Source organism: Macaca thibetana, chromosome 8 (assembly GCF_024542745.1).
Source record: "Macaca thibetana thibetana isolate TM-01 chromosome 8, ASM2454274v1, whole genome shotgun sequence".
NCBI lineage: Eukaryota > Metazoa > Chordata > Mammalia > Primates > Cercopithecidae > Macaca > Macaca thibetana.
The window spans coordinates 23488925-23502347 of record NC_065585.1 but is presented as its reverse complement, the minus strand read 5'-3'; the positions used below and the strand labels follow the sequence as shown (position 1 = coordinate 23502347).

The window sequence follows — 13423 nt, the reverse complement described above, 5'->3', positions numbered from 1 at the left end:
ATAAAATTGGGATGTTACTGTACAAAATGGTTATTTTTTTAATGTGACATTTCTCCAAAATCCATGTGTTCTCTGAGAACACTGTCTTCAATAGCCAAGGGTGTCCCATTTTATAGAAATGCCGTGATTTATTTATTTATTGCCCTCATCATTTGATTTTAGGTTAAGGTTTTGTTATTATTTCTGAAGAATGCTGAAATAAACAAGCTTGCTTATAATATTTCTGCATATCTGATTTTTTTTTCCTGCTATACGTTACTATAATAAACAAAATTGTCTAAATTTGTGCTGCTTTCAAGGGAAGCAGAAGAGAAAATTATAGACAAGGGTAATGATAATTAAGCAGTCTCTCTCCTCTCTCTCTGGTTTTCCAGATTTCCAAACCACACCAATTTTGGGGATTTCTACGTAATAATAAGTAACATTAAATGACGTATTATTTTTTACCAACAATCATTTTTTTAACGCCCCCTTCCTAAATTCATACCATTATAATCAGGAAAACAAAGTTCCCCCTTCCCTTAGAAAAAAAGGCAATTATCTTATCAAAAATATTTTATTTACAAAAAATTAATTATACTATACATCCTATACTGGAAATACATTGAATAATTGCTAAAATAAATACAGGCAATTAATTCAACTTTTTATAAGAATGAGAGAATTTGACATTTGAATGTTATCAAAGCTTAACTTAGAACATAAATAGTTAAAAAGGCAAACTCAAGTTTTCGTCTCATTTATTGGCATGGTGTGATTGTTTCCCACAAGCTCTCCAATCAGTGAGAGTCTTGAGTTTCAGAAGATGTACCTTTTTGTACTCTGAAGGTAGAATGTGCAGCTTTTTCTTAGGCAGGATAGATGTAACATAGATGACTGCAGAAAAAAAGAGGCAGAAAGGCAGGAAGCCCATTTTTTTTTTAACACTTCTCCATGTGTCTCTGCCTCACCATAATGCTGTTTTTTCAATTATTCATATATTCTGTTCAACACAGGTCTACACAGCACCAGCTACAATGCAAGGTCAATCGTGTAAAAAAATAAAACTGGATAATGGAGGCCTTGTAGTAACTATATTAGCCAAGTTCAGAGTATTTGGTTCAATAATTTTTATATGTGCCAATCATTGATATACTCATTAAACCTTGATGTCACTTTTACTGTGTAGACATTTTTATACAGGTCCAGAACAGGAAATAGGAAGCGATGATCTGTATAATTTAGAAAAAAAAAAATTCCTCATTTTAAAGTAAAAGAGGATAGATACTTGGTGATTCTATCTGCCAATTTTGAATTTATGTGTTTTATAATTTATCCAACTCACCTGTGTAAACATTATACTAACATGTAAAGTGAACTGGCAAGTTGAAAAAAAAAAGACAGGCAAAACATGTTCAATGTATAGGTAGGACCCAGTAAATTCAGGCCACAGAACAAAACCTTTGATAAACTGCATTGTATGTGTCCAAATTATACAGATAATTTCTCCACTTTCCACTTGAGTTGGTCTGGGAAAACAATGCGAGAATCTCCAAAGATTATTCACCTTTGATACCCATGTTTCGTCCAGTGCTGGATGCCTACTGTTTTCTTTCAAAGACTATCATTCCCTTTTTTAAAAAATCTTATGAAAAAATTGCACTGCCTTTGGCCTTGATTTTCAATGATTTTTTTTAACGTACACACGAAAGTGTGTATTTTTACTTCCAAAGTGTGACAGGTATATTGGCCTTTTGTAAAAGAAATAAAAACAAAAAGTTAAAATGTTGAAAGTTTAAATACTTTTTTCACAGAAATAAACTATTCAATTTTAAAAGGTAGAGAGAGAGAAACATTTTATTCTTTCTATCATAAACATCAGTCAACCAAGCTTCACATTTTGGGCAGGATTTTTTAAGTATAAATTTTTTAAGAACTTACTTTATTTTAAAAAAGGAAGAACAGGTTTATTTTGGCAGAGAAGTAAAATATAGAATATGCAAAATTTGTCTTTAAGATTGGCATACAAAATTTAAAAACACAGTACAATTATATCAAAATACAGCACAGCCAACGGCCTTTAAAACTTCCTTTGGCATTTCATTTGGTAAAGTTAAAAAGAAAATTCTTCCTTAAAAAAAAAAAAATTATCTATCAAAACAGTCCATAAGTTAGGTTGTATAGGTTGAAAGAACTTTTCCTTGAGTTTCCAAAATCCTTTTCTTCCATGATAACCCACATAAAGCATGGCTAGTGAGGTATATAGGGCAAAACACTTTCAGGCGGATGCACAGTAAAGAAAAAGTGCATAAACAAAGAATTCATCCCATTTTCATAGAAATAACAGGTTAAATCTGAGTTTCTTCTTGTTGATGTATTGTTTTACTTTGGCAGAATGAAAATAAACCCACATAAATGTCTTTGTTCAAGTCCCAGCAGCAGTGATATGTCTCCTTTGGTGGCATTATCTGATGCCACAATACTATACAGCCCCTAGAGGAACTAAGGTGTTGTGTGTGACTGCAAACGTCAAACCATGGAAGATCATACATCAAGCACCATGTCATACTGTTGTCCCTTCTTCCGCCTGCCACACTTGTTGATGAGAACAACATACAGCGTCAAAAGCATGACCCAATAGCATGCATAGAGCAACGTTCCAACAATGAGAACTGTCTGTTTGGATTCTGAAAATGGCCTTTTAGATTCCTTATAAATGGTGAAAATCACACCACCCAGGAGGATTGTAAACCAAACTGACACTGGAATGAGTCCTATGAAATTAACCACAATGGTTTTCCTTCCTGATGTGCCCCACCCAGCTTTGTTTATTGTTGCAATTGCAAACATCTTGGCGGGAAGTAAACTTGACATGTATAACACTGAGTAGAGAGACATGAAGACCATGACGATATTTCCTCTAAGGCAGCTGGCAAAAGATGATTTTATGAGACCTACTAGCTGGACAGTTAACAAGAAGAGGAGAATGTTCCAAATTTTACCCCGGTAGAAGAGCTGGATTACTGTGGCAATGAGAAAGAAAGGAAAGAATCCAGTGATAATCGCTTCATACGTCATCCACAAGTGATGTTTGTGAAACCACATTGCATTGTACAGCCATTCTCGGAAGTAGGACTTGCTCCAACGGGTCTGCTGGTTCAGCCATCTGAGATATTCTATAGGTGTTTCAGTAAGGCACTTGGATCGAGCTGTGTATTTTGTTGCATAGCCCAGACTCAGCACCCGGTTCGTGAGATGCCTGTCATCACCAAAGCTACACTGGTTGCCCATAAATTCTTGATTGTACCAATCTTCCACAAACTCATGCAACAAGGAGTTTCTGTACATTCCCAGAGGTCCACTAATGCACTGGACACACCCAAAATAAGACTGACAGGCCCTTTCTATATTAAAAGCCATCCAGTATCTCACACTGCTGAGGAATGAGATCCAGGAATCATACTTGTTTAAAATCTGCAAGAAGAAAAACATAAGTAAAAGGTAAGCTTTAGCTAAAAATTCCAGCAAAACCTGTTCCATCCTGAGGTAACTACCTGGAGTAAGATTTGTTATTTTATTCTCCTATTTTGGCATCCTTCCTCTTTTTGGTGTGGTTATTTTATGTTTTCTCTGATTCTCTGATTCTGTTACTAATTTGTTACGTTGTATGCATGTGTTGCGATTCTTTGATGGTGAATATCTTTTTCTATTTCATCCTCTATCCTCTTTCTGCTATTCTTATTCTGTTTGTTGTGTTATCATATTGAGATATTTATTTATTTAGAGATGGAGTCTCTATTTATTTAGAGACTGCACTCCAGTCTGTCACCCAGACTGGAGTGCAGTGGCATGATCTCGGCTCACTGCAACCTCCACCTCCCTGGTTCAAGCGATTCTCCTGCCTCAGCCTCCCCGGTAGCTGGGGACTACAGGTGGGTGCCACCAGGCCTGGCTAATTTTTGTATTTTTAGTAGAGACGGGGTTTTGCCATATTGTCCAGGCTCGTCTTGCTTCTGACCTCAGGTGATCTGCCCACCTTGGCCTCCCAAAGTGCTGGGATTACAGGCGTGAGCCACCGTGCCCGGCCAAATTGAGATTTTTTTTTAGGCTTTAGTTCTCAATTCCTAAACTCTTTTCTCCCAGGCACTCTTTCATAACATCTAAGATATGAATGTTTTTGGGTCCCAGTTCCTCCTGTGCTGGTTAATTTCAAACTGATCCTATCCTTGGCTATTAATTTTCTTCTCCTTTATCCATGCTTTTTGGCAATACCAGCAATAGGAGAGTTTCCCATGGCCTTCCTGCAAAATTTGAATCGTGAAATAATGCTTTATATAAAGGCTATTGAAAATTATCAGCTTTTTTGGCAATATTTCTAAATTCTCTCCTCTGTCTCAATTTTGTTCAGTTTTCGTCTGGATTTTGTAAGCTTCCTTTTCTTTAAAATCACCAGGCTATTTTTATGTCCCTTCTAATGTAATTTCTTTGCCTTTGCTATCAAACTACATATCTAAAATGGGTTATACAGCCAGATAATATCTAAATTTTAAAGTCTATTTTCCATGTGCTTTCTTACCTTTTGCTAAAGTCTAACCTCATATTTGCAAGGCAATCTTATTTTAATCTTCACATATTTTCACATATTCATTTTTCCAAATGTCAAATTATCTCCATTAATATTTGTTTCATTGTTTCTTCATCAATAACAAATGATGAACAATAATGGAAAACCACTTATCCGTTCTTTGCCTCTCTCACTAGTATAAATTTGAGTCGCTGTTTTTTTTTATTCCTTTTTGACTCAGATTTTTTTTTTAATCAACCACATATGGATCATCCTTTAGGTATATAGGTATAAGATATATATCAATTTCTTACCATACTTCTGTTTCTTTTTTCTTTTTTTTCCAGACCGAGTCTTACCCTGTCACCCAGGCTGAAGTGCAGGAGCATGATCTCGGCTCATTGCAACCTCCACCTCCCAGGTCCAAGTAATTCTCCTGTCTCAGCCTCCCAAGGAGCTGGGACTACAGTCATACGCCACCATGCCCAGCTAATTTTTGTATTTTTAGTAGGGATAGGGTTTCACCATATTGGTCAGGCTGGTCTCAAACTCCTGACCTCAGGTGATCCACCTGCCTCAGCCTCCCAAAGTGCTGGGATTACAGGTGTGAGCCACTGCATCTGGCTCATACTTCTATTTCTTAATCCTTGTAATGAAATAATTTTTAGCAGAACATGAAATATTAAGTTATGGCCCAAAGATAGATGGTGGAAATCATTACACATTTATTTTAACTTGCATATAACTTATCAGCTACTACAGAAATGGGTTATACCCCAGGACTAAGCAAGAAAGTTCTAAATTATATTTCAATTTACATAGGAAAAGAGGCAGTGAAGCAGATCCAAGGTACATTTCAATGTGTCTCAAGCACCAAGAACAACACCTGGCACAGAGTTAGTGTTTAATAAATGTATGTTCAATGAGTCAATGAGTAAAAGTGCTCTTAAAAGTGTTTCATGCAAAAAAAAAAAAAAAATGAAGCCATGTACCTGGACATCTCCCCCAACACCTCCAACCATAGGATCTTCTTCTAAAACTTTTACCATCTCCACAGATGAGGCTGGGTCAAGCATAGTATCTGAATCACAAACCTGCAAAGAAGAAAATGAAAAATGAGTTAAAGAACTATAAATACATGCCCTGTAGTCAAAATTTCACATACATACTGTGTTCTCATCTTACTGTCACAAGGCCTCAGTAACAGACATATGATGGTGATAACAGAGGCCTTGTTATATCATGGCCAACACAAAGAGCCTATTTTTCAGCAAACTCAATATTTAAGTTAATGGTATTGCTGGGTAGAACAGCTGAAGTGATGTGTTAAGTATGACTTGTAGCGTGATCAACTTCTCCCAGTTTGCCATACATGCTCCCCATTTTGTCAATGAAAGTCTCACATCCCAGGTAACCTCCAGTCCTGGCAAACTGTAATGGGTGGTCCCCCTAGAGGTCTGTTTAAGGAAAAAAAAATGTTTTTTAGTTACCTTCAATAAGCCTTTTAGGCTTTTTTGTCTTTCAGGTCTGAATGGTAAGAAAATTCTATGACGTTATTGAAAGGGAGACATATTTAATGATTTTACCTTTCATTTTAATACGGTAAATAAATGACAGGACAGCAATTCTCCTACATAGGATTGTGTAATTCTAAAGCAATAGTATAGCTCTAAAGATTATATAGTTCTAAAGTTTATATGACCTGGGCTTAGCAAATGACACTGCATCAGGAAGGGAATTTGCAGGACCTTCAACACCTTTTTATTCTAAAGTATTAAGTGTTCGTCTAGCCCTCTGAATTTAAAAGTGGATATAAATCACTTTAAGCTATTCTGGAAATGCCCAGTGTTGTTTTTAAACACAATCTTTCTATGAGCCAAACAAAAGCAAGTCTGAAACCAGACCAACCACAACTTCAAGAAAATTGTTGGAATTAGTTTATAACTGTGTATTCCTAACAGACATTTCTATTGGAGGCTCAAGGGCACAGGGCTATAAACTGTGCTTTTCTTTCCAGACCGATTTCCAAATCAATTGAAAAATTAAACAGAAGAATAACAAAGCAAATGGAAAACCAGACTATTACCTGTACACTTACAAAGCTGATATGGAGAATAGGGCTTTATATGTGGAAAAGTGGGCTTCATAATTCTATTTCCCAGAATTACTCAGTCCTGGAGACTTTACTCAGTCCCAGAGAAGCTCTCAGTGGGACTAGCCTCCTGCAGATACAGTGTATGGCCCTTCAAAAGGTACAGCTGATACCTGTTCCTGGGGGATTGTCCACTCCCAAAAGCCAGGCAGAAAGAGCTGGGCTTCCCCTTATTCCTTCCACACTCACTAATAAGATTAAGTCATTCCTTTTCTCTTAGGAAAGGAGTGAGACAGCTGGAAAAGGCTGGTGGGTTATACCTGCCAATGGAGCTTCCTCCATATGATCAGAGAAAATCAGAAATAGAAAAAAAGTAGGAAAAAAAAGTCCCCATCTCTCTATCCCTGCAACATTCACTAATTGGACATACTATTTTCTGCTGAATGCTACGAAGTCTTAACAAATATAAATTGATCAGAATTGTCATGTGATTAATCAGCCTGACATCCCCATTCAATGAATGGCATGATTGGCAGAGACTGAGTATTTATTATCTGCAATTCCCATTATTCTGCCATCAAGTCTGACTATACTGGTCAGACTGAATCAAGATTTAGCCAATTTTTAAAATATCAAAATAAATTATTTAACAGTTCTGCAAACTACTCTATAAACATAGTATTTCAGCCTGAGCAACAAAGTGAGACCCTGTCTCACAGAAAATAGTGTTTGATATGCCAGTTTTGAAATTAAAAAAAAAAGAAATTAACCAATTAGTTGAAGCATAAAGTCTCAGAATTAAAGGGGACTCTAGATAATGTAGCATGAGTCCCTCACATTAGTAACTAAGGAATCCCAACATTTTTAAAAGCATCTAGGCTGGGTGCAGTGGCTAACACCTGTGTTATGAAGAGCCGTGGGAAGCTAAGGCAGGGGGATTGTTTGAGCCCAGGAGTTTGAGACCAGCCTGGGCAACACAGCAAGACCCCATCTCAAAAAAATAATAAAATAAAATAAAAAATAAAAGTATCTACCTCAATTTTACTAATAGCTTTTTTATTTTTCTGAAAAGGTTTCATGTTAATGAAGAATGCTGGTGAAAATAGCAATTTAAATGCATTATTGGAAATTATAATGTGTGGAGTATATGGGGCATCAGAAAGTGAACCTATCACCCTTCTAGGTTTAATTATAGCAATTATGGCGTTAACTTTTTAAAACTTTATTCTCCTTATTTAGAAGCACTCATTTTCTAAATGAAACCCTAATGATTATTTTTGTCATTCCATTTAGGTTCAGCATAGTCTCACTTATTTTAAGAAAAAAAAAAAATCAGGCAGAAGCTAGGCATTCGTTTTTCATTATAAAAAAACAGAATTTTACTGACACTTGGGTTTGTATCCAAGCGTCCCAAGTCTCCAGAACCTAGAATAATTCCCCCGAAAGTAATGTTTTGCCTCTCCCATGCCCTGTCTATCCCTGGTTTGTATGTGGCTACGAGCTGGGCAGCAGGTCTGTGATGAGGCTAGAAAAAGGTGAAGGAAGAAAGTCTAACTCATCTTTAACCTCCAGCATCCTGATTTTTATGACCACACCCACCTCTGTTGACTCAAGCTGGAAAAGGTAAAACCAGGCTAAAATAAGACTAAAAACAACAGGAAGGGGGCAATCCAGAGTTAATGTTCAAATAACTCCGTCTGCTTGTGAGCACAAGCAAGCCAGGAGAACTGCCTCTTTGAAATGACTACACTGGAACCAAATTTATGAGGTTCTGCATATTTAAATTGGTTCCTGCCCCTCCCAATTTCCAATAGTAGAGTGCCAGAAGTTCTCTGAGATAGATTGTTCACATGGTGAATGTAGCTGTATCAGAAAGAAAAGCTCAGAAATCTCTTGGGAAAGGGTTTATTATCAAGGGATTGAACAGCTTTAAAATTTTTCAACTTCTGGATGCTGTTTGGTGATGGAATGCCAGCTAGAAAGTCATGGTCTTTGACAGTTTGTGAAAGCATGTGTATTCACGGACACAAGGGAATTTACTCAGTAGGGTGTAAAGAGCATAACTTTTGCCCTTCTTAATTCCATACAGCAAGAAGAGGCTTTCTAGCCATCTCCTCACTCATCAATAACAAGAATGTAGTTTCGTGAATGTCAGCTAGTTATCCCTGGATTAGAATCTGTGGGAGACATGCACCAGTTCAAGGAGAACTGAACCTCGCATAAGGAAAAACTACAGGACAGGATTTGCACACAGGAAAGAGAACAAACTGAAACATCTTTTTGGCCACACTAAGTGCATCAGTGTAATTTGTTGAAACCACATGATCCCTAGTTATAAGATTTCTCACTAGAAGATACGGAAATGAAGCAAGTCACCAACTTTTGAGTAAATGAAACACGTCAAGACGAGAACACATTATTTAGAAGAACCAGCCACCTCAGTCTTAACCACAGAATCATCCACTAAATTGCATAAGACCATCACTCTTCGTGCCTCACTACTCCAGCCAAGAGTTAATTCCCTCCATTTCCTCCCTATCTAAAACAGGGATTGGCAAACCAAGGCCTACTGGTCAAGTCTAGACTGCCACCAGTCTTCATATGGGTCATGGGCCAAGAATGGTTTTACATTATTCAATAGTTGAAAAAAAATCAAAAAGAATATTTTGTGACACATGAGAATTATATAAAATTAAAATTTTAGTGTCATAAATAAGCTTTTATTGGAATTCAGCCTTTCCTGCTCATTTACTTACTATTTATGGCTGCTTTTAATCCTGCAACAGCAAAATTGGCTAGTTACAACAGAGACCATATAGCCTGCAAAGCCTAATATTTACTATTTAGCCTTTTATAAGCAAAGTTTGCCAACCCTGGGTTCAAAATAACTGGTTACAGGAGGAAGGTTCTGCTTTCTTAAAAATAACAGTGAAGTTGAGATTAAATATGTTTGAAGCCCAATTTTAATTTAGTAGATTTTGCAAAAGCTGTCTCCATCTCCCTGTGTTAGGAAAAGCCTGAAATATAGGATATTAATAAATTAGATTTTCTTCAGCCGAGATTTTGCCTATTACAAGAGCAAGTACCACATGAACAAACTCAAATTTATCTGGAAGCCATCTATAGCATTCCTGTCTGTTCTAATTTATCTCACTAATCTTAGAGTTAATTTATCTCACAACAATCTAAATAAAAATCTCCTGCAGAAATACTATTATCTATTCCACCAGATGCCTTTCAAATTTTAAGATCCAAGTCTAAAATGCCAAATCTCCATGTTTTACTTTTAATGTCTTCTTTTTTCAGACTGATGGATCTCCTCACTTCCTCCCATACCACTTCAAAGGGCATTGACAGCTAACACAGCAAGAGAGAAATCTTAATTACTCTGGCTGCCTTCAATGAGGAAACAGGTTGAAAATAAATCAAAACTTTTTCTTTGGCTACTGGCTTCACCTTTTTCCTGCTTGTAAGGCTTAACCCTTCATCTTAACCTTCACCCTTCATCTTAACCTTGACCCAGTGAGACTATCTCTAGAATGTGTAGAATTTGTTCTTGGTTCCTCCCACAACTTAATCCAAAAGTAAATAGAAATTCTGCATCCCCCCCCCACCGCAGCCCAATTTCTCTAGTAAAAAGGGGTAATGGCAGGAACAAAAAATTCCACAAATACTTACTTAGTAAATACAAGATGTTACCATTCCCCCTGAACTCCTACCAGTACAACCTCAGAGCAAACATACTACTGAAACAAACAAACAAAAAAAGTACTATATAAGGCCTTGGAATCAAATTCATCTGGATCCCAATCCACCATTAACCAGTTATGTAAACTTGGACTGGTTTCTTCACTACAGACTCCTTACCTCCTGAGCTTCCATTCTGTAGGTGAAAAATATGGTTAATCATACCTACACCTCATAAGTTTGTTGTAACGGTTAGTTAATAAGATAATGATTGTAAAGCTCTTAATAATGGCTAGCTCATATAAATGCTCAATAAATGGAACTCATATATACTAAAAAGTAGGCCACAATACATGCAAGATTTGGGGGAAACAAAACAGTGAGGACAGAAGTTGACTTTACAATGATGGAATATTATATACAATTTAACATTTCTCATACAACCAAAAAAAAAAAAAATCCAAAGCTCTAGTGCATGTTCATTAATTATATTACAACAAACTTCTAAGACTTTATCAAGATTGTATAACTTTATTTTTTAATCTTGATTTTCTATTTATATGAATTCTAGATGAATAGAATTTACATATAAACATAGCTAAGTTAAGCAGCCTCAAATTAAGCAGCAAATGCAAAATCATAAAATCTAAACATTTTAGAGCTATAAATCTTTTTGAAATTAATGAATAAAACCATTCCAGAAAAAAAAAAAAGTCCTCAATGAAAACATCGTCTTTCCTTTGTGAAGGGAACAGGGGATGGGGAGGAGGTTCTTCTCTTGTGGTAATTTGGTTTATGGTACAGGATCTCAAATCTAGCCAACAGAAAGCCTTTACGTCATAGACACCTATGCAGTTTGGTACTTCATTGTAATTCTTCTTAAAAGGAATTAGGAATATACAAGCATTCCTTAGTAGAATGAATTATCCAAATTATTATAAAATAATTCCTGCCTTCCGACAACCAATCTCTTCCAATTATTAAAGTGAAAAAAAAGGAGTCATTTGGTTATTCTCTTTTCCTTTCTAGGAAAGTTGAAAATGAGCGAAAGTTATAAAAGGTGCAAAACAAAGGTGAGGAGCCAGCTGGCAAAGTGAGAAACCAAATGCTGTCACCTCTAAGGCTTAAACCATGAAGGACCCTTATTCCAAATGTTTGAAATTCTCATTCTAAAGAAGAGAATCAGGAAAGCTCATAATGGTGCCCTTAAATCAAGATTTATATTCGAGAAGCAATCTGGGGGAAAAAGGCAGATTAAAAGTGAGAGTGAGAAACATAACAGTAACCGACAAATGAAAATTCTGATATCGCTTTTTCTTTTGATCTTGCTCTAGCAGAGCTTCAGGATGTTGCCAGATAGAATTAAGATGTCAGAAGAATTACACCAATACTGACTTAACAATCTTGAGCTGAAGGAGATCTTAGAGATCATCTGGTCTACTACCTCAATGGATGATTCATTAAGGCCAGGACCACAGCAGGTAAACAACAAAGTTGGGTACAGAATTCAGATTTCCTCATTCCTATTTCAGTGAGCTCTCAGCCTTATCCTCCAAAATGAAAGACACAAATAAACTTACTATTCTCAATACTGGCCTGCAGAATATTTCAGTTGCTCAGGCTTTCTATACAGAACAGAACAGGAACTAGTCAAATGTTATACACAGTTGATTATCATTATTTATGGTAGTTATATTACATAAAGTTGCCAGGAACATTGAACTGGAAAATGCTGAAAATGTGCTTCTAGCAGAAACACAGGGCTAGGTTCCTCCGAACCTCTGGCCACAACATTTTTGACAACACATAATCTTGTTTTACCTATGCTTCTGTTTATATGTACCTTATTTAATATACATATGGTTGGTTCATTAATATTGAACTCATGTCCAACAGCATGGTATCTCATGCCTAAAGGAAATTCATCTGCACGAGGTGTGTCAGTCTTCTTGTGCTTAGGAGCACTAGATAGCATTTCAGCATTACAGTTCGAGGCCATGTTAAACAGCTACACCGCCAAGGAAAAGCACAAAAAAGGGGAAAATGTGGCACTAAAGAGACCATGAAGAGGATAATTGTTTACAGTATAAAAGCTGAAACAAGAAGCCAAAGCATCACCTTGTTTGACCTCAGCTGGAACATGCACACTGGACAAGTCAAATTTTTTGCCATTGTGTGCTTGTTAGCAAATGATCACCTAATGACTGCAATTATTGATTTTAGGGTTACAAGTACATTTTACCAAGTAGACAAATTTACAAATACGGAATCCAGTAATAATCACAGTCAACTCTACTGTTATCAATAATAAAGCCTTACTTTTTTCCAACTCAGAGAATTCTGGATATGTAGAATGCTATGAGATTAAATCAATAATCACATTTCCTCCTATAATCTTCCAGCTTAGAAGATGTTCTTATTTGTTATATATTTTCTACCTAGGAAGTCCCTCATGCACACATCAGGGGATTTTTTTGTTTTCCTTTGTCTCATAGACTGGTGGCCACTTGAATTGTAATATGCATGTTCAGTAAGAGTTAGGAATAAAGCAATTATATAATCAAGACATCAATATATTTTAAGTTTTCTGATACCATTACATTAAAAAAGATAAAAACATAATCCCAAAGTGTTCTAAAAACAAGGGAAAAATAGAAAAATATACATTGGAAAGTGTCAATTGGTTGGTATTTGTTTAAGATAACTTTAATTTTGCTTATTGTACTTTTTTAATACTTTTGAAACATGCTGCCATAAGCCTGTGTTACTTTTGTAAATAAAAAAGCCAATATAAACACTACTTCAAAGAGGTACACCAAACTTTTGTCCAACACTAAGTCATATGCAGAACAGGTCAGAATCTACCCATGTTTTAAAACAAAGTTTCTCTAGAAAATACACTGACTATGAATTTTAAAAATCTTGCTCATTCTCCTTTAAAAAAAATTCATTCCCTTCAACTCTTTTTTTTTTTTTTTCCTTTTTTTGAGACAGGGCCTTGCTGTGTTACCCAGGCTGGCATGATAATGGCTCAGTATAGCCTCGACCTCCTGGACTCTAGTAATCCTTCCACCTCAGCCTCCCAAGTAGCTAGGACCAGA

The 13423-nt window shown here is 36.2% G+C and overlaps 1 protein-coding gene across 1 annotated transcript in view; it reads right to left on the bottom strand.

Annotated features, from left to right (window-relative positions):
- Window positions 1-540: 540 nt before the first annotated feature.
- The window catches only part of HAS2 (hyaluronan synthase 2), a 28691-nt gene continuing 15808 nt past the window's right edge, over window positions 541-13423 (bottom strand). The window contains exons 3-4 of the mRNA XM_050800335.1: window positions 5536-5637; window positions 541-3453 (exon numbers count right to left, since the gene is read on the bottom strand). Coding sequence (XP_050656292.1) covers window positions 2524-3453; window positions 5536-5637 — 1032 coding nt within the window. The 3' untranslated portion in view covers window positions 541-2523. The remainder of the gene's footprint in view (window positions 3454-5535; window positions 5638-13423) is intronic.